We start from the raw sequence: 22,650 nt of genomic DNA, 5'->3' as shown, positions 1-22,650 counted from the left end.
ACATGGGCACTTACGGTACACGAAGTCACTGGATAAGTGACTCTCCCAAAAGTGGGATTAGATGGAGTAGTGGGACTGGAGGAGAGCGAGGAGAGACATTATCATTTAAGGTTCTTTGTTGAGTCAGGGCCTGTGCCAGTTGCTCTATTACTTCCCTTAATTCTCCATAGCAACTCTTGGTTACACTGATTCCTGTTTACAAATTAAGAAAGGGAGATTAAGTAGCTTGCCCAATGTCATACAGGTAGAGACCAAGTTAAGGACATTATTTTCTTTCCTCCTGCACCACATGCGCCTTGTTTTGGTGGTCCAAAATTCATGTACAAATTACTACTTCCACAGTTCAGTTCCTTATATGTGAACTAAGGAATCCAAGAGCTATTTAGTTTGGGTATTTATTTTTCTTTCTTTATTTGGCTCTGCCAGGTCTTGGTTGTAGCACACAGGCTCTTGGAACTTTGTTTCAGCATGTGAGATCTTTCAGTTGTGGTATGTGAACTCTTAGTTGCAGCATGCAGGATCTAGTCCCCTGAGCAGGGATCAAACCCAGGCGCCTCGCGTTGGGAACAGAGTCTTAGCCACTGGACCACCAGATAAGTCCCTCTAAGAGTCTGTTTAAAGCTATTCACAGGTCCTACAAGTATCGCAGAGTGCAGATTTGGCTCCTGGGATGGGGGGCCTTCAGTTGAGGCTTCTGGTGTGTTCAACAAGCTTCCTTCCCCTGGTAGGTCCTGAACTCTGTTCTTGTCTCATCCGCAGTGTGAGCCTGATGACAACTCCTCTGCTTTTCAGAGGTTTTCAGCCTTTTAGTTTCTGCTCTTAACAGTTTCAAAACTGGATTATCTTGATGAGAAAGTAGAACTTGTGTTTGATGACCTTCAAGTCTCTAATAACTCCAGCTTCACGAGCTGGCCAAGAGTTCTGCCAGTAGAGCAGACCTGTTCACCAGCAGAAGTCCTCATTCTCATTCTGCATTCAGAATAGGCACATGCTACAAATGGAAGAGGGGCTGCAAACATCAGTTCACCTCTCAAGTCTCCCCTCTCTAGAATCTTAGCCCCTAACTTAGTCCTCATTGTTTCAGTAGCTTTCTGATGTTTTTAAGAAGAAAATTTACACTTTTATCTGGCTCTTCTCATTGTCTTCAGCAGGACTGCAGGTCTACAGCATTGCTACCTGAAAAGCATAATCTTTGCTTCTCAGATAACTTAAAAATAGTACATTAAAGCTAAATATATTCATTCACAATGCTATTTGCGAAAACTCACTTTTTTTTTGCACTGAAAAATCTTCCTAAATTATAATTCTTAAGAATTTAAAGGCAAAAAAGGACTGTGTAGAGTAGTATAGGCTTAGATGCATACATATCCTTAATCTTATAATATTTTAGGAACACTTAAGTTTTGAGTAGATGATACATTCAACATGATTGAAAATTCAAAGTATAAAAACATATAAAGTCATTTTTCCACTTCTGTCTCCCAGCCACCCAGTTTCTCTCCCTGCTGACAATACTGTTTTTCTCTCTCTTACATAGATATATATTTCTCTTCTTTGGATAAATAGTTGCACACTATTCTACACTTGTATTTTTTGTTTATTCTATATCTTATAGTGCTTTTCATATCAGTAAAGTGGGCTTTTTTTGTTTAACTGCTGTATAGTATTCCATTTTACCATCATTTATTGTCTCTTGATATGCTTAAGGTTGTTTCAAACTTGTTATTACAAACAATACCATACAAAAATCTTTTGTGCATGCCATTCTACATATATGTGAAAACAGTAAGAAATTACTAGAGGTAAACTGCCAAGGTTACCTCTCCAGGACTTTAAAATTTTCTCTTCATATCAGCAACATATAAGAGTGCCTATTTCCCTACACTTTTGCCAAGTCTGGAAAAAAAAAAAAACCACCAAAACCCATACACACATAAAAACAAAACCAAAAAAGCACCTTTATCTTTACTAATGAAGGATGGAAAAACATATGAGCATTGGTGTAAGTGATATTATGCATCTTTTCACACATTCAAGAGCCATTTATATTTCCTTTCCTGGGAACTGTTTCTTGGGAACATAAACTTTTCTAATTTTTCTTTTGAATTGTTAGTCTTTTTCTTAATGTATTGGCAGACACTTTATAAAAAGAAATCAGCTTTTCATGGTGAACTGTATATACTTTTTCCCTCGTCTTCCATGTCTTCCAATTTTCCTTTATGGTAGCTTTTACACAGAACTTATTTTCATGTTTTAATTTTTAACTTTGATAAAATGTAATAGTCCATTTTAATTTTTAATAATTATTTTAATTTTCAGATTCTCAGCCTTTGCACAGTTCTAGCACTCCTTGAGAAATTAAACACTCTCATATCCCTTCCATAAAAATGGAAGGAAAAGAATCAATACATTCCAATGACACAAAATATTTACCAGTTTCTCACAAAGATGCATACATGGTAGGAGTATCAGAAAGACTAAGAAGTTAAAATTTGTGTTAAAACCAATTTTAGTCAGGAAGACTTTTCACAGACAAATAAGTGGTTATATATGTAAATCCTAAATACATTATACTATTTTTCTCCCTTTTTGGTCATGGACTATTCCAGGAAGATTTAACTGTGTAACTTTTATTTGAGGAATCCCTAAAACGTAAAGCAAAATTGGTCTTTAAAAAATATTGCTTTGATGAAAAGATTTTAGTCTACTTTAGACAAATTTGGTTAGTTTCTAAGTACACTTCATTTCAGCACAATCATTACTCAGGAGACAATCATTTTTGAGAAAGGACAAACTAAATTTTAAGTTAGCATCAGGATTCTACCCATAATTAATCAATATTGAAGGAGATGCCATCAATGCCGATTACAGAATTTTGGTTACAAAATTTGAAGGAAAAAAAATAAATGTCCAAAAGCACTGATAAATTTAAGCTACAATTATTAACTCTAGGACATTTTATTATGTTATTACCTTAATAGGATGGCTAATTAGACATCAGTCAGAAATGCTGTTAAGCCTGTTATTTGCTCAAAGTTGTTCATACTACTGAAAGAAAAGATCTTTAAGTTAAATTTCATAAAATGAAATTGCTGCCTTCCTAGTTAACTTTCAGGGGTAAGACAGGGCAAAACCCAAGTATCATACTTTCTATTTTTGTCCATAAACACAAATAAGTCAGTATGATAACCAAGGAAATAAACACATGGTTAGTCAGGTTCTACGATATAGGATACTGTGACATAACTCCATTTTTTCCCCCTGGAATAGTAGATTAGATAGTATGGTGTGTAAAACTATAAAACCTAAATGTTTCTTGTGTCATTCAGCAAAGAAAGGACAAGGAAGAACACTCTGCCAGACTACACCTGCTACTCCATTCTAGATCCAACCGCCTGATCATCCCACACTGTCCATCTACCCCCCTCAGCCTCATCCCAAGACAAGCTCCTTTGCATCAAGAGTCTAGTTTCCTTTGTCAACTAAGTCTTAATTTTCCAGAAAACTCCGATTTTTCTGATTTCACACTGACTCCAACCCATTTTAAGTCAAAGAAAATATTGTAATACTTAAAGTAATTAAAGCAGAAATGGAAATTAGTGTTATGGAAGATGTATGTCAAGTGCTCTGCAAATATATGGGAAAGCTGCAAGAAAACAGCTTCTAATCCCTGCCTGGATCCCTCAGCTACTTGGTACCAATGTTGCTTTGATTACTAGTCAGGACAAAAAGGGGCTCAAAGGCCATAAAATAATGCATTTTGGGGGAAATGCACGGAACTGAAGATTTCCTGGGAGTTGGCGAATGCAATTTTATATCTGTCAAGACTGTCAACCTATACTTAGTGCATCAGTTACTGAAAAAGGAAAGGAGTGGGACACTTGCTTACCACTGAGTCCAGCAGAAACACATTTGTATATTTCTCCACTGTAATCAGTTAGAGACAATGAGTATGTCCACAGAGCAGAGCTAATGAAAAATTTATAAAGAACCTATGATAGAAAGCTTCCAACCCAGCCTTACTGGATTATAAAATACTCTTCTTACACAAGCATTACTTTGTGAATCTCTGAAACATCTGAAAAATACTTTTCTGTGACTTACTAGGCTGTAGGGAATGAGCAGTTTTAGGTACATTACAATTATCTCTAGTAGAATTTGCTATCTTTCTTCCATTAACCGAACAATTCAACTGGATCTTAAAAGAAGACTGCCGACTTTCATTTTTTGAGTCTGTCCGAGGTTTTGGCTGCTCTAGCTCAGTTTGTCTTTTGGAGTTTCTGTCTCTAGAATTCTTTCCCTGTCCATTTAGTAATTTGTCTGGAGGTGAGGACACAGTCCGTAACTGATACCCATCTGGGGATCCTTTCTGCCGGTCTGGCCTCATTTGCTCTTGATCCGCCTCTTTCTGAAGCTGTAATGCTAATAACCTGTCCTGCTTTTCTTGCTTATGTCTCTCAAAAAGTAGATGTTCCAAATCTATCAGTTTTTGGGTAAAGTTGATTTCTGTTTCCTCTTGGTCTGAGGAGGCTCTGGGGAACATTTTTCTTCTTTTTGCAGAAAAGCATGGCTCTTTGATTACTTCAGACAAAGGTTCTAGGTTTCTTCTTTTGGAGGTATCTTTATTGATCGGTAGGTGACACTCTTCATTTTCTGTCTCAACCGTGTTGTTTCTAATGAATTGTGTCATATCTGATACAGTGCACCCACTCTCTGTTTCACCACAAGGCTTAGTGGCAGTGTCTCCAGAGTAGGGAACTCTGGCTTTAGGTTCCTCATGATTTATGACACATATCCCTTTTTCATGATTGCTTGGTCCTGTTTCAACTTTTCCTTCAAGGCACCATTCTCCACCACTGGTACATAACTGAGGCATAGGTGACTCCACTGAAGATTTTGCACCTTGTTCCTGAACTGCAAGGCATATTTGAGGAGAAAGCGTTGGCATATCTTCCTCAATGTCTGTGTCTTGCCATGTAGGGCTCTTCACATCACTGTTCTCGTCAGTTTCCTGTAGAAAACAGAAAAAGATTGAATGAACCAAGGGAAACCATCAAGTCATAACATGTAAGTCTTATTACACTGACACCAAAATTGAGTTGTCACTATATACTATAATTACCTGATTATTACTACTAATAAGATATATTAGTTCTTAATAGTATTTTTATTCTGTGTGCCAACTTAAGGTATTTCTTCATTTTCACTCTCATGAAACCTACAGCTCAAAACCCACAAGCCAGTTTTACATATGGCCAGGAGCTGGCACCATGACTTGACCTCTCATCTTATAAACTTCCTCCAACCCAGGAACTTTTAATCCCTTTTTGTGTCACAAACCCTCCTCGTTTTGGCATTTTTGTGAAGCTGACAGACCTCTTCTGAGAATATTTTAAAACATAAAAGTAAATACATAGGGACCAATTTATATTGCAACACAATTATTAAAATCTTATGATATAATAATGCATATCATTAATACATTAAATAATAAGATCTAGTGACAAGTCTAATAATTTGTAACACTGAAGGAAGGATGAGTATAAATAATGTTTCAAGAGATCTGCAACAAATGTAATATGTTATTGGTGACAAAGACACAGGTACTGTTGACAATATTATGGTTTGCTGCTTATATTCATGACTAAAGGAAACACTAAAATGAGAGGTCAGGCAGAAGATAAACCTTTTCTTCTATCCAGGTTCATATTTACTCTATGGATTCTACCCACAGACCTTAGGTTAAGAACCCTTGCTTTAGCCAGTATAAATCTTCTCGCTTACAGGTCTTGGGTAAGTTAAGATCTAGGATTATTTTTGACCATGGGAAAGCCTTAAGAAAGGCTTCAGTGAGAATTTGCTTCAAGACAAAAATTATTTCTTGTTCAAGATCTTAACTGTTCTTTTACCTACTTTGCTTTGCATTTATTGTTCCTCATAACATTTCTTGTGAACCAATGTAGTCTGGGTTGGACAAATTCTAAGTTGCCTACTACTTTTTGCTGTATTAATATCAGGTTGGGGGGGGATCCCAGCCTTCAGTGCCTCCTTCCATCAATCTTTAGTTCCAGCATAAGCCAGACTATCTGGACTTGAATTTCCCACTATTACCTCTACTTAAGGGACTCTTTGTGGCTCAGCTGATAAAGAATCTGCCTGCAATATGGGAGGCCTGGGTTAGATCCCTGGGTTGGGAAGATCCTCTGGAGAAGGGAATGGCTACCCACTCCAGTATTCTGGCCTGGAGAATTCCATAGACTGTACAGTCCATGGGGTCACAAAGAGTTGGATATGGCTGAGTGATTTTCACTTTCACAGGACTCTGAGCAATTTTCTTGCCTCTGCATGCCTTGGTTTTCTCAATTATAATTGGACACAAGGATACCTTACAGAGTTGGTGGTTGTGATGAAGATTAAAGAAAATACATACATTTTTGGGCATATAAATGTCCATTAAGTGTTAGGTACTATAAAATCACCTACTTGAATTGAAAAAAAATTATGAACCTATTAACAAAACTTTGGTTAACAAAACTTCTATGTAGGACATGGATCTTGGCGTCAGTTCACTTTTTCTAGTGCTATTTTCCTGGCAATATGATAGAGGTGTAATGTCACTTGTGTTACTAAGCCTCATAGCTTATGATAAAAATGACCCTTATTGTTGAACTACATCTATACCAGGAGACCTAGGAGGGATCTTTAATCCCCTACAGGAAGCCAAAGTTCAAGGCTTTGGTAAATGACTTACAACTCTTTGACTGGCTGTGTTCCTTACCAGGACCTCTGGAAGCTACACCATGAGTTGTTACAGTAAATAATTGACTCTTATGGGGCGTGGGACTTCTAAATCTTCGTGGTGACTACACTCCTCTGCATGGTCTCACTTGCAGGCCATCACTTAGGAGCTCTGCAGTGAGGATTCTTGCTGAACAGATATGCCTGTTGCTGCCCTACTAGCATGCTTTATTTCTCGTTCTCTTATCTTTTAAGTGAAGCTGGTACCAGGGGTAGCCTATTTAGTTTTGTGAGTCTGATGATCTAGGTCAGGGATCTACAAATTTTGCCCGTGGACAAAATTCAACCTGGTGTCTGTTTTTGTAAACAGTTTTACTGGAACAAAAACAAGCTCATTTGTTTACATTTTATTCTGGATGCTTCCACGTGAAAACAAATCACTAAATAGTTGTGACCGAGACCACCTGGGCCACAAAGCCTAAAATATTTACTATCTGGCTTTTTAGAGAAAAAGTCTGCTGACTCCTAGTTTAGGTGAGACTAAGATGATTAAGAAAGTGTATTCCATTTACTACAGTGACTTTTTAAAAAAAAAGTTAGGAAACTACAAGTATTAATGATCTATAGCATTAATAAACTTGCCAAGCCAAGAATATCTTTAGCATCTACAAACCTTAGACATGGAGTTTTTTCTGTCTTCCTGTACAACTTCAGACTGTGATGCTGACCCAAGTTGAGATTTAGGTGACAAATACCTTTAGAAAAAAGAATTTGAAGTCAATTACACTTCAATAAAAAATATATATATATATATTTTAAAAGTTTGCCAAAATTTGAATGCTTTGAAACACAAGTGGCATGTATCCAATGAAATAAAGCCAGATTACCTATTTATGCTGAAAGCTGTCTGGCTTGCTACTTGGCTGATGTCTCAGAAAAAGTGTTATTTTATCTCCCTGACTTTATTCCTTAATTCTCAAAAGAATCTAAATAGGTAGGTCCTGGCATCAAAACAACCTAAGACTGTATAGTCTTTCTAAAAGTAATGGAAATGACATTTTAAATCAGGAGAAGGAATATGTTAGGTTTTTTTTAATGTCAGAAATTCTACATTTTTTGTCTCTGAAAAATGGTCCATGATCAGATTCTTTACCATTTTGGTATAGAGATTTTATTACATACAAATTTATAACAACTATATGCTTAGAGACATAAAAGATTTATCAATATGTTAGCCTAAGAGCACATCTGTATCTAAGCATCAGTTTATTGTTGTATTTCTGATAAATTTTTATGTTTATATATTTCAAAGTATATATTTAGATTCATGAAGATTTATGACAGTTATATCCTTTATGTGTGTGCATGCTAAGTTGCTTCTCAAACAACCCCAAGTCCAAGAAGCGGTGGCTGCACGGGCACAGGAGGGCCAAGAGGAGCTACTCCACGTTCAAGGTCAGGAGGGGCGGCCGTGAGGATACCCCTCGTCCAAGGAAAGGAGCAGCGGCTGTGCTTTGCTGGAGCAGCCGTGAAGAGACACCCCATGTCCAAGGTAAGAGAAACCCAAGTAAGACAGTAGGTGTTGCAAGAGGGCATCAGAGGGCAGACACACTGAAACCATAACCACAGAAAACTAGCCAATCTGATCACACGGACCACAGCCTTGTCTAACTCAATGAAACTAAGCCATGCCGTGTGGGGCCACCCAAGACAGGGTCATGGTGGAGAGGTCTGGCAGAATGTGGTCCACTGGAGAAGGGAAAGGCAAACCACTTCAGTATTCTTGCCTTGAGAACCCCATGAACATATGAAAATGCAAAATGATAGGATACTGAAAGAGGAACTCCCCAGGTCGGTAGGTGCCCAATATGCTACTGGAGATCAGTGGAGAAATAACTCCAGAAAGAATGAAGGGATGGAACCAAAGCAAAAACAATACCCAGTTGTGGATGTGACTGGTGATAGAAGCAGGGTCCGATGCTGTAAAGAGCAATATTGCATAGGAACCTGGAATATTAGGTCCATGAATCAAGGCAAATTGGAAGTGGTCAAACAGGAGATGGCAAGAGTGAATGTCGACATTCTAGGAATCAGCGAACTAAAATGGACTGGAATGGTGGATTTAACTCAGATGACCACTATGTCTACTACTGTGGGCAGGAATCCCTTAGAAGAAATGGAGTAGCCATCATGGTCAACAAAAGAGTCTGAAATGCAGTACTTGGATGCAATCTCAAAAACCAGTCACAGAATGACCTCTGTTCATTTCCAAGGCAAACTGTTCAATATCACAGTAATCCAAGTCTATGCCCCGACGAGTAACGCTGAAGAAGCTGAAGCTGAACGGTTCTATGAAGACCTACAAGACTTTTTAGAACTAACACCCAAAAAAGATGTCCTTTTCATTATAGGGGACTAGAATGCAAAAGTAGGAAGTCAGGAAACACCTGGCGTAACAGGCAAATTTGGCCTTGGAGTACAGAATGAAGCAGGGCAAAGGCTAATCGAGTTTTGCCAAGAGAATGCACTGGTCATAGCAAACACCCTCTTCCAACAACACAAGAGAAGACTCTACACGTGGACATCACCAGATGGTCAACACCGAAATCAGACTGATTATATTCTTTGCAGCCAAAGATGGAGCAGCTCTATATAGTCAGCAAAAACAAGATCGGGAGCTGACTGTGGCTCAGATCATGAACTCCTTATTGCCAAATTCAGACTTAAATTGAAGAAAGTAGGGAAAACCACTAGACCATTCAGGTATGACCTAAATCAATTCCCTTATTATTATACAGTGGAAATGAGAAATAGATTTAAGGGACTAGATCTGATAGACAGAGTGCCTGATGAACTATGGACAGAGGTTTGTGACACTGTACAGGAGACAGGGATCAAGACCATCCTCATGGGAAAGAAATGCAAAAAAGCAAAATGGCTGTCTGAGGAGGCCTTATAAATAGCTGTGAAAAGAAGAGAAGCAAAAAGCAAAGGAGAAAAGGAAAGATATTTCCATTTGAATGCAGAGTTCCAAAGAATAGCAAAGAGAAATAAGAAAGCCTTCCTCAGCGATCAATGCAAAGAAATAGAGGAAAACAACAGAATGGGAAAGACTAGAGATCTCTTCAAGAAAATTAGAGATACCAAGGGAACATTTCAGGTAAAGATGGGCTCAATAAAGGACAGAAATGGTATGGATCTAACAGAAGCAGAAGATATTAAGAAGAGGTGGCAAGAATACACAGAAGAACTGTATAAAAAAGATCTTCATGACCCAGATAATCACGATGGTGTGATCACTCACCTAGAGTCAGACATCCTGGAATGTGAAGTCAAGTGGGCGTTAGAAAGCATCACTGTGAACAAAGCTAGTGGGGGTGATGGAACTCCAGTTGAGCTATTTCAAATCCTGAAAGATGATGCTGTGAAAGTGCTGCACTCAGTATGCCAGCAAATTTGGAAAACTACACAGTGGCCACAGGACTAGAAAAGGTCAGTTTTCATTCCAATCCCAAAGAAAGGCAATGCCAAAGAATGCTCAAACTACTGCACAGTTGCACTCATCTCACACGCTAGTAAAGTAATGCTCAAAATTCTCCAAGCCAGGCTTCAGTAATACGTGAACCGAGAACTTCCAGATGTTCAAGCTGGTTTTAGAAAAGGCAGAGGAACCAGAGATCAACTCGCCAACATCCGCTGGATCATCTAAAAAGCAAGAGATTTCCAGAAAAACATCTACTTCTGCTTTATTGACTATGCCAAAGCCTTTGACTGTGTGGATCACAATAAACTGTGGAAAATTCTGAAAGAGATGGGAATACCAGACCACCTGACCTGTCTCTTGAGAAACCTGTATGCAGGTCAGGAAGCAACAGTTAGAACTGGACATGTGACAACAGACTGGTTCCAAATAGGAAAAGGAGCATGTCAAGGCTGTATATTGTCACCCTGCTTATTTAACTTATATGCAGAGTACATCATGAGAAACACTGGGCTGGAAGAAGCACAAGCTGGAATCAAGATTGCCGGGAAAAATATCAACAACCTCAGATATGCAAATGACACCACCCTTATGGCAGAAAGTGAAGAGGAACTAAAAAGCCTCTTGATGAAAGTGAAAGAGGAGAGTGAAAAAGTTGGCTTAAAGCTCAACATTCAGAAAACTAAGATCATGGCATCTGGTCCCATCACTTCATGGGAAATAGATGGGGAAACAACGGAAACAGTGGCTGACTTTATTTTTGGGGGGCTCTAAAATCACTGTAGATGGTGACTGCAGCCATGAAATTAAAAGATGCTTACTCCTTGGAAGGAAAGTTATGACCAACCTAGATAGCATATTAAAAAGCAGAGACATTACTTTGCCAGCAAAGGTCAAGGCTATGGTTTTTCCAGTAGTCATGTATGGATGTGAGAGTTGGACTATAAAGAAAGTTGAGTGCCGAAGAATTGATGCTTTTGAACTGTGGTGTTGGAGAAGACTCTTGAGAGTCCCTTGGACTGCAAGGAGATCCAACCAGTCCATCCTAAAGGAGATCAGTCCTGGGTGTTCATTGGAAGGACTTATGTTGAAGCTGAAACTCCAGTACTTTGGCCACCTCATGCGAAGAGTTGACTCACTGGAAAAGACCCTAACGCTGGGAAGGATTGGAGGCAGGAGGAGAAGGGGATGACAGAGGATGAGATGGTTGGATGGCACCACCAACTCGATGGACACGGGTTTGGGTAAACTCTGGGAGTTGGTGATGGACAGGGAAGACTGGCGTGCTGCGATTAATGGGGTCACAAAGATTTGGACACAACTGAGTGACTGAACTGAACTGAGCCTGTCCCAAATTTCCACCATCTCAAATCCTAAATTTCTATGAATTTTGGAAGGGGGCAAATTACTTGCACATATTTATCTAGTTGAACCAAAAGCCCTTACATTTTTTGAAGTCTAGATTGTAGTTGATAAACTTCTTCGACTATGAATTACTATGGGAAAATCAACTCTTCTTGCTGCTAAGATGGGTAAATTCACTCCACTGTTGACTATCTGACTCATGTTTTTTGTACAGTAGGGAAGAAATGTAATATATAAACTGGGAAAAACAGAGTGGGGTAAGATCTCGATGCCAAACTGTAAACTCTTTCAATGAGGATGACCTTATATTGGACTAGTTTTTTTTTCATTTGAATCTAAACCAAGAGAAGAAGGAATCCAACTGACTGATTTTGAGAAAATGGGACCAACATGGAAATCCGAGCAGTCAAGATAAAAAAAAGCTTCACATATCTCTTCATGCTAGCCAGGAATCTAAGCTATGTGAGCATCTCATTTTCACTTTACATCAATCTCAGACCATCTGGAGGGTTTTCATGCAGAGCTGACAGGCCAAATTTTGATAGAGCAGTAGTCTATATTCACTTACTTCTGAATATCTCCAGTGTTTGTTTGTTTGTTCTTACTTTTCTTTTGTGATTTGGTTGTGACTGGATCAGATTTTCTGGAATTCAAAGGTGAAGCCAAAACACTTTCCTCACAGAAATTGTTCTTCGACAACAGAAAAAGCATAGAACAATTTTAAAATAAAATAAGCTATTAACTCAGAATCCACAATAGAATTTTTCAGGAATTATGCTCATTGTGCTTAAATTCTATATATCCTGTGAAATAATACTGACCATCTCAAAAATTAGTATAAACAAGATTAAGTTTATCTAAGTTGGTCTAAATTGCATTATTACCCTATGTTAGATAAACACAAAGAACATGATGATACTAATCTAATTAACTGATCATTTTTTTCTAATGAATAATTTCATATATTTATAACTACTTTAACCTATAAGGGAAAATTGAAAAAGCTGGGGCTATACCTGGAATAAAAGTTATTTTATGTAAAATAATTTAATTTGGGAATTTAAGGGCATACCAATAAACAGCATGAATATTTACTTTCTATCTCATGACAGACCCATAAGTTTCCTACTATATCATAGGAAAAATTAACATACTTGGTGGTGGTTGACATTTGGCCTTGAACCACCAAACTTTTATTCTAAAATATCAACAGATCTGCTCTTATAATCCCATGTGAAAACAAGAATTAGAATAATTCTTGAAAGACAAAGTTGACCCCAGCGTTTCCTCTTTGATATATTTTCTTTCCTATCCCATTTGTTATTCTATTGGTCTTTTTTTTTTTGGCCTTGCTGCTCAGCTAGCAGGATCTTAGTTCCCCAATCAAGGATTGAACCCAGGGCCATGTCAGTGAAAGTGCTGAGTTATAACCATTGAACTGCCAGGGAAGTTCCATGGTCTATGTCTTTACTTAATTTCTCAATTGTGTAAAGTTCTGAAGCTATTCCACTTAAATTTTAAAAGGAAATATAATTTTAAAAAGGGTGTACATTCTAAAACTTAGTTATATTATGAATGGCAAACCTCTCAAAAAATGGGGGGAGAAATCAATTCTGGATATACTTTACTTTGGTAAGTATATTTTAAGTTATCTGTTGTTTGAAAGCAGAATTGTTTTTAGAGGCTCTCAAACCTGCACACACATCCCTAGAGGGGAGTGGTATTCCCTAAATACCATCCCCAGAGATTTTGTATTTTAAAAGAACTTCAAGTGATTCTGCCAGGTTCTTTCAAATCACCGGGTTTCACTGTATCCTTTGGTCTTACAGTACGTGTTCTATCATCCTTCCCTTAATTCATTGTCCCCTAGGCAGTAATTTTTAACCATGGCGAGATAACAAAATCCAGGTTTAATATGTTATGTAAGAATTTAGGGTGGTCCAGTGTTTAAGACTCCGTGCTTCCATGCAGGGGGCACGGGTTCAATCCCTGACTGGGTAACTAAGATCCTACAAGCCACGCAACATGGACAAAAAAGAATTTAATGTGCTTCCCTTTCAAAAAGTGATTGGCATCCATACGATAGAATAATTTTACCACTATTACAAAAGAATTATAGACTATATGTAGCAATATGAAAAATCTCTTATGAAATATCAAGTGGAAAAGGTCAGGAAACAGTTTCTTATGAGGCTAAATCTTCCTGCCCCTTGATGTTGGACCAAGTCAAGTGATTTGCTTTATTAAATGGCATGTAAACTATCATGATGGTTAAACAGAAGTGTTAGGAGCCACTGCACGGTTGGCTTTTATTCTCTTTACTCTTCCGTAAGAGTGGCATGGGAGAAGGCAATGGCACCCCACTCCAGTACTCTTGCCTGCAAAATCCCACGGACGGAGGAGCATGGTAGGCTGCAGTCCATGGGGTCACGAAGAGTTGGACACAACTGAGCGACTTCACTTTCACTTTTCACTTTTGTGCATTGGAGAAGGAAATGGCAACCCACTCCAGTGTTCTTGCCTGGAAAATCCCAGGGATGGCAGAGCCTGGTGGGCTGCCGTCTATGGGGTTGCACAGAGTTGGGCACCACTGAAGCAACTTAGCAGCAAGAGTGGCATGGCCTAAAGAGGACTCCCTCTTCACATGGAACACCACCAAATCAGCTGACATGAATCATGAGCAAGGCATAAATGTGGGTGGTTGAAAGCCTCTGAGATATGGGGATCATCTGTTACCTCTGCAATGCTCTCTGATGCCATTTCCCATTTACAGGTAAAATGATAAAGGAGAAGTTTGTGAACATAAAATACTAAATAAACCTACATGCAAAAGAATAAAAAAAAGGTCAGAAAAAAAAAATCAGTGTGAGTCATATATCATTTTTAGGTGAAAAAAAAAGTTATAAGAAACTGTTAATAGTGCTAACCTTTGGGCAAAGAGCCTGATGTAATGGAATAAGAATAAGAGTGGAGAAGTGGGAGGGGGAAATGGAGTTTTCATTTTCCACTGAACAGCTTCCTACATAACTGAATTTACTTATAAAAAATAAAAGTTTTTCATAGAATACTTGGGGGACTTTCCCCAGTGGTCCAGTGGTTAAGACTTAGCTTTCCATCGAGGGGGTATGGGTTTGATTCCTGGTCGAGGAGCTAAGATTCCACATGCCTCATGGCAAAAAAAAGAAAACATGAAAATAACAGAAGCAATATTTTAACAAATTCAATAAAGATTTTAAACAAAAAAATCCCCAAACAAACCAAGAAACCACATACTTGGATTAGAGTTAAGTATGTAACAACATGCCAAAAAAGTTTTGCTTTAGGTAGAGCAAATATGTCAGAAATAGTTTCAGTTATGGTGAATGCTTCCTCTTGAGACTGTTCAAAATCAAACAAAGCATTAGTAATGGAAATACTTCAAAGTTCTTTCTTGAAACTTACAATATCAAGGCTTAGTCTTCTTGCCAGTTCTTCATCACTTTTCAGTTGTTCTTCCATTTCTCTGTGCCTTTTTTCTGCCTGTCTCTTTTCCTCCTCTTCCTCCTCTGCCAGTAATCTCTGAATGTATTCTTCACTGGCTTTGTTTTCTTCTTCCTCACAGGCTCGCCGCTCTGCCTCTACCTTAAAGATCATTAATAAAGAACAATCCTTCTCTGAACTTTTGAGTACACTTGCAATATTTCTTAATAAGTATAGTAAAAAAAAAAAAAAGAAACAACAACAAATTGGCAGGAATTAAAATCCCTCAAATGAAGGCCAAATCGGGAAAGGCGATTTCCTGTAAAGTAGTTCAGGACATCTCATTTAGGAAGCTTCCCCAGTCAGTCCAATGAAACCTTGATCAAAGCCTCATCCCTCCTCGTTTCAGTCCTTATCAGTTTCTATTACATTATAATACAGTTTTGGACGACTTCCTAGGGGATATTTTTCCTTAGGTAATAGAAGGTCACGTTCAGACTAACTTTGGCAAAGGATTCTGAACCAAAACCTAGCAAGGGAATGGAATGATAAAAACTGAATTAAACTAATCAGGGTTTCTCCCTGAAGTTGGGATGAATCTCCAAACACGGTGGGCAGGGGTGCAGTAGTTGCTGAAAAAACAACAATGGTCATTATATGATCTACAGATGAGGAAAGACACACAAAAACTTTAATAGATCAGTAAGTGATCTAACTTTCTTAGCTCAGTAAGTGGCAGAATGTAGGCTCAAATTCAGCTTTCTGGACCTAAGACCATGCTTGTGGGCATTTAAACTATACTTCTTGAAAGAAATAATGTAAGAACTACTTTAAAAATCCAAAGGGCCTGACTCAAAAATAAGTCCTTGATTCAATTCAAGTGAAGGAAACAGGAGGAAAGATTTGTTAAGTTTTCTTGCTCTTAAAGGAAAGTCATTGGAAGAGACTGCTGTTTCTTCCTCTGTGTATCATTGTATATGCAGCTGAGGTTCAGAAATGTGCTGCTGTCTTGCTATTAGCCTGAGGATGAAGCCAGGCGACAGAAGTCAGCAAAGAAATGGGACTAGAGCTCTGGATGAAACCAACTCTAAGTCCCTACTAATATCTGGAATTTCAATAAATTACAGTTTTTTTCACCTGTACCCAAAATCATCCTGATAAAACCTGTTCTCACTACATTGTTGTGAACATTAAATTATTCCTTAAACCCTTACTTAAAGACATTGTTTAGACAATATGCTGACAATTAACTACTATGATTATTTATTAGCTCTTGTAGAGCTCACATGGTCTAATACAGTAGCCACTAGCTATATGTGGCCATTGAAATGTGACTAGTCCAAATTGAGATGTACTATAAGTACAAAATACACAGTTGAAGACTAAATAAGAATAATCAATACTTTCTATATTGACTACATAATAAAATATTTTAGATACAATATATATATAAATTAATTTCATGTTTTTAAAAAAATAAAAATATGGCTAATAGGAAACTTTCAACTGTGTATGAACCCACATCATGTTTCTATTGGACAACACTGCTGTAGACTAATCACATTAGGAGGAGTACTAAGGCTCTCCTAGTACTAGTGAAATCCAAAGACCCCTCTTTTCCTAATTAGATACCTGACAAAGAAAGTAGACTGAGCACCAAAGAACTGATGCTTTTGAACTGTGGTGCTGGTGAGATGCTTGAGAGTCTCTTGGACAACAAGGAGATCAAACCAGTCGATCCTAAAGGAAATCAACCCTGAATATTCATTGGAAGGACTGATGCTGAAGCTGAAACTCCCAATACTTTGGCTACCTGATGCAAAGAGCCGACTCACTGGAAAAGACCCTGTTGCTGCGAAAGATTGAAGGCTGGAGAAGGGGATGACAGAGGACGATGGTTGGATGGCATCACTGACTCAATGGACATGAGTTTGAGCAAGCTCCAGAAGATGGTGAAGGACAGGGAAGCCTGGTGTGCTGCAGTCCATGATGTCAGAGTCGGACATGACTGAAAGACTGAAAAACAACTTCACAATTAGCCCTTTATGCTTTCCTCACCTAAAGGCATTGTTTGTGCCTCTAAAATTCATATACTGAACCCTAACTCCTCAATGTGACATTTAGAGGTGGGGCCTTCAGGAGGTAATAGGATCATGAGGGTGGAGTCCTCATCCAAGGGGCTAGTAGCCTTAGAAGAAGAGACACAGAGAGATGATCCATCCCTCCCTCCCTCTCTTTGCCATGTAAGAACAGTGAGAAGGCAGCTGTCGAGAAGCCAGGAAAACAGACCCTTGCCCAACATCAGTGACTTAATCTTTTACTTCCCAGATCCAGAACTGCGAGAAATCAATGTTTGCTGCTTCATTCACCCAGTCTATGGTGTTTTTGAGCCTAAATGGACTTAAGACACCATAATCTACCACCCTTTTCCCATCCTTTATGCTTAAAGCTTCAGGGAAATTTAAAAAATCTCCTTCACACTTAAATGCTTACAGATCACTATCACATAGGAAGAGCACCAAACACATAAATAAACTAAAGCTAATTTTAACTGTTTTGAACACGTGTAAAAACTGGAGCTTTGGGATGTCCCTAGAGGTCCAGAGATTAAGACTTTGCCTTCCAAAGCAGAGGGTGAGGCTTTGAGCCCCTGGTCAGGAAGCTAAGATCCCACATGACTTGCAGCCAAAAAGCGAAACAAAACAGAAACAATACTGTAAGTCTTTCAATGAAGACTTTAAAAAATGGTCCACATTAAAAAAAAAACAAACCTGAAGCCTTTATAAACTATCTTAAAATCATTAACATTTCAGTATATACTATTTATTTATATAGGCACATAAAACTGTATGCAAAAACACAGCAGAAAATTTTTCCAAAAAAGAACTATTTAGGACCTACCTTGCTTATCTCCTCTTCATATTCTCTTCTTAATTCCCCAGGTTTACTTAATAAGCGGACTGGCTGATAGTCATCAACTGTTTCAGATCAAGAGAGAAAATTACATTATAGGCAATTACAGAATTCTATAGCTAGCTTTGAGCTTCCATTAAACCCATGTTAATATAAAATGCAAAATTAAAATAAGTGTACAATTATTAACAGCTATAGCAATATGGAATTCCATTTTAAAAAAGGCCAGAGGTTTTCTGGTTCAAAACCAGAAAATGACACACAAATATGTATACTTAGCTCTTTCTCTAGAAGCTATTAAAATAACAGTAAAGGAATTTTAAAAAAGCAATGCCACAATAATAGCGAACAGATAGTTCTCCAAATAACATATATACAAATGTCCAGCAAGCACATGAAAAGATGCTCACCATCACTAGTCATTAGGGAAATATAAATCAAAACCACAATGAGACAGCATCTTCCCCCTACCCCATCAAACAAAGAAAATAAAACCAGAAAGTAGCAAATGCTAACAAAGATACAAAAAGGAACTCTTGCGCTTGCTGGTGGGAGTATTTAAGATTGTATAGCTGTTACGGAAGAATACAGCAGTTCCTCAAAAAATTAAACATAGAGTTGCCACATGATCCAGCAATTTCTTTTCGGGTACATACTCAAAAGAGTTGAAAGCAGGGACACAGACATTTGTACACCAATGTTAATTCACAATAGCCAAAAGGTGGAAGCCAAAGATGGAAGTAACCCAATGACCCATTGACAGATGAAAGGATAAACAAACATGGTAAACACATACAATGAAATATTAGCCATAAAAAGAAATGAAATTCACTCACATGCTACAACATAAAGTCTGACTTTATGTTAAGTGAAAGAAGGTGGTGATCATTTTGTACTATGTAAAATTACTGAATCACTGTTGTGAAATAGTGAACCTAATATAATATTGTAAGGTAATTATACTTGGATTATTTTTTTTAATGAAGTCGCCAAATTGCCCATACTGGGAAAAAGAGAGAGAGGAGAAAAAGAGAAAAGGAGGGAAGGGAAAAAAAAAGCTACAAATAGCTACTATGATTCTACTTATATGAGGTAAATAAAGTAGTTAAATCAAAGAGACAGGAAGTAACGGTGGTAGCCAAGAGCTGGATGGAGAGGAACTGAGGAATTATTGTTTAATGGGTATCGAGTTTCAGTTTTTGAAGATGAAAAAGTTCTGGAAAGGGATGATGGTGATAATCGCACACCTATGTGAATGTACTCAATGCCCTGAACTGCACATCTAAAAATGGTTAAAATGGTAAATTTTGTAATGTATACTTTACCACAATTTAAAAAACACACTAAGATACCAGTTAACACCTCCTAGGATGGCTATAAAAAATGAAAAAAGCAGAAAAGAACTAGTGTTGGTTAGGATGTACAGAAATTGAAACCATTACACATCGTGAAGGGAATGTAAAATGATGCAGATCTGTGAAAGTTTGGCAGTTTCTCAAAAGGCTAAACATAGAATTACCATATGATCCAGCAACTCCACTCCTATATACACGAAAAATTAAAACATATTCAAACAAATACTTGCACATGAGTATTCATATCAGCACCCATTCAAACAGCCAAAAGGTGAAAACTATCCAAATGTTCATCAATGAATAAATGAAAAAAAATATACATAAAAATTATTCAGCCCTAAAAAGGAATGAAGTACTAATATAATAGAACCTTGTATGAACCTTGGAAACATTATGCTAAGTGAAAGAAGCCAGACACAACAGATCACATATTTTATGAATACACTTATATTATCTTTGTTGCTGTTGTTGAATCGCTAAGTTGTGTCTAATTTTTTGGGGGACCCCATGGACTGTAGCCCGCCAGGCTCCTCTGTTTATGGGATTTCCCAGGCAAGAACACTGGAGTGGGTTGCCATTTCCTTCTCCAGGGGATCTTTCTGATCCAGGGATTGAAACTGCATCTCCTGCATTGGCAGGTGGATTCTTTACTGCCCAGGCACTTGGGAAGCCCTTCCCAATGAATACCTGTTGCTTATTCTGAAGTTCTTTTGTTCTCAGATCCATCAAACAGCCCAGATGCTTCCTTCTGCTTATACCACGGATATCTGATTTTGATGATTTGATCTGGTATCTTTTGGGGTTTATGGGAACATTTTATGAGCTAATTCTGTGGTAAATGATGTCTATGATGTTTAATTCTGCTAAATAGGTGGTGTGTGTGTTTAACTAGGGCTTCATAGAGATTAAAAAAACCAAGCAAATTCACAGAGAACTCTGGAAAGGGGGAGGGGGAGAATGGGAGTCACAGCTTAATGGTTAAAGAGTCTGTCTGGAGTGATGAAAAAGTTTTGGAAACATAGTAGTGATGGTTGCAAAACACTGTGAATGTAATTAACACTACCGTGTGCACTTAAAAATGGTTAAAATGGCAAATTAAGAAAAGCTATGACCAACCTAGACAGCATATTAAAATGTAGAGACATTACTTTGCCGATAAAGGTCTGTAGAGTCAACGCTATGTAGTCAGGTGTGGATGTGAAAGTTGGACTATAAAGAAAGCTGAGCGCTGGAGAATTGATGCTTTTGAACTGTGGTGTTGGAGAAGACTCTTGAGAGTCCCTTGGACTGCAAGGAGATCCAACCTATCCATCCTATAGGAGATCAGTCCTAGATATTCACTGGAAGGACTGATGCTGAAGCTGAAACTCCAATACTTTGGCCACCTGATGAGAAGAACTGACTCATAAGAAAAGACCCTGATGCTGGGAAAGATTGAAGGCAGGAGAGGGTACGACAGAGGATGAGATGGTTGGATGGCATCACTGACTCGATGGACATGAGTTTGAGCAAGCTTCGGGAGTTCTGTGATGGACAGGGAAGCCTGGCGTGCTGCAGTCCCTGGGGTCGCTAAGAGTCAGGCATGACTGAGTGACTGAACTGAACTGAACTGACAATAAATAAAAAGAATTCCAAAAAAAGGTAAGTACACCACAGCATTAAGCATCACATTCAAAGCCTAAACAAGAAACATCACATGACTTATTGAGCACATAAATAATCAAGCTGCTCGAGTGTTCAGTTTGGGGCATAAAGAAGAGTCCACATTGTGGAGGACCTTTGAATAAAAACGGCTGAACTAGAAGCCCACAGAAAGCTATTTTAGGCTCCCTGCAAGCTTAAGAATTAAATGAATGGCAATGTATAGGCAAGCAAGCTAGAGAAAGTCATTGAAAGTGAAAAAGACATTAACACAAGAATCCAGTAGTTTCCTTACTTCTGCTGTTGCTATACTGCGATTGTGGTTTCTCTGAGAATATTTATATAACTTTTCACATGACTGAAGACTCTATCCGGCAATTCTTGTTTGGGGTTTTTCTTTTCATTTTTAATCGAACAAATACCAAGTGAACATAGGCTGGGCATTATAACAATGAACAAAATCTTGCCATTGACCTTAATCGACATTTTGAGGCCAAAAAACCCCAAACACCTGTGAAAATTTTAGACAAATACTAACTGGCTCTCTGTTTTATCCTTTAAAAAATGGATTAGTGGCGGTTGGCTTTCAAAATGATCTTGGTTTTTAGACAACAAACGCGCTGGGTTTTACTCACCAATTTCCTCTGATTCTTGCCCAGAGGCTCTTAGCTTGCATTCCTTTGGATAGTGTTTTTGAATTATCTCCCACAGTTCCATATTGACAAGAGAATTCGTTCGGGTACGGTACCGAGCCCATGAAGAGACCCGGCGGCGACAGAAGGGACAGCACAAATTTGCCTTTTCGACAGTCGATTCGAAGCATGGTTTACAGAGCGTGTGGTTACAAGGCAGCGTCACAGGCTCAAAGAGGATTTCCACACAGATCTGGCACTGACATTCTAACAAGGAAGGGATGGCGTCTTTGGGTACAGCCATTTTAATATGCTAATAAGGCATATTCAACATCAACACCTGAAAGAGAAAGAACCTTGTTTCCGGTCCGAGTAGGAAAAAAGCAAAGTAACAGTTTTGCGTTTTAAATATTATGCCCAGCAGCCTGCCTGAATTCAGAGACTGAAAGCATCAAATGTCTAGAAGTAAAAAAGGTGTTTGTTCTACAGGCCAGGTAAACAGTACGACCCTGGAAGGCGGTCTATCAGTCCATGTTTAAGATAAACATCCGGAAAGAAAACAAATGAACCTTGGCTGCTCCCAGGCATTAACAACCATTGCAGCAGGGCGGAAGGTGGGCTCCAGCTCTCCGGAGCCACGCGCCAAGTTCCCCTCCTCCCTCTTACCAGGTGAGGACGCTCCCTTAGCTCCTGGCAGCCAAGCCGGAGGCCGCCGAGGCGCACAGCCCTCGGGCCATCGCTCGAGCAAGACTGCAGCTCCCCACCGGACGCGGGCTCCGTTGGAGCGGGACTTCCGTTTCACCGGTGCTGTGGTCCGCGCTCGCGCTTCACCCGGGTTCTGAGCCCACCTCTTGCCTCTCTAAAGTCAGCCAAAAAGCCTCATCTTAGCGGCGGTGCCTTAGAACCCCGCCAAGGGCTAGTGGCGTCACGACTGCCCGCCAAAACGGCCCCTCCCACCATAGAAAAATCAACAAAGGATACAGACAGCTAACAGTCCGCCGGACGGGACTTCCGGGCCTGCGCGCGCACTGCCCGCCCCGCTGGCCCCGCCCCTCTGGCCCGGGAG

The 22,650-nt window shown here is 38.9% G+C and overlaps 1 protein-coding gene across 2 annotated transcripts; it reads right to left on the bottom strand.

Moving 5' to 3' along the window:
• Nucleotides 1-394: 394 nt before the first annotated feature.
• Nucleotides 395-22,611, bottom strand: RNF168 (ring finger protein 168). 2 transcript variants are annotated; one of them, XM_081571547.1, is made up of 9 exons: nt 22,251-22,611; nt 21,588-21,924; nt 17,945-18,021; nt 15,026-15,205; nt 12,153-12,274; nt 7,412-7,493; nt 4,105-5,011; nt 2,974-3,048; nt 395-1,176 (listed from the first exon to the last, which is right to left on the bottom strand). In XM_081571547.1, the coding sequence occupies exons 2-8, from the start codon at nt 21,886-21,888 to the stop codon at nt 3,041-3,043; spliced, it is 1,677 nt and encodes a 558-aa protein (XP_081427673.1). In that variant the 5' UTR covers nt 21,889-21,924; nt 22,251-22,611; the 3' UTR covers nt 395-1,176; nt 2,974-3,040. The 2 variants fall into 2 exon arrangements, with proteins under 2 accessions (XP_081427673.1, XP_081427672.1); XM_081571546.1 differs by lacking the exon at nt 395-1,176 and having other exon boundaries at nt 2,288-5,011.
• Between the last annotated feature and the right edge of the window lie 39 nt (nt 22,612-22,650).

This window comes from Giraffa tippelskirchi, chromosome 2 (genome assembly GCF_054371585.1).
Source record: "Giraffa tippelskirchi isolate mGirTip1 chromosome 2, T2T-mGirTip1v1.2.pri, whole genome shotgun sequence".
Lineage (NCBI taxonomy): Eukaryota > Metazoa > Chordata > Mammalia > Artiodactyla > Giraffidae > Giraffa > Giraffa tippelskirchi.
The sequence above is the reverse complement of the archived record's forward strand: the minus strand, read 5'-3'. Positions and strand labels throughout refer to the sequence as shown.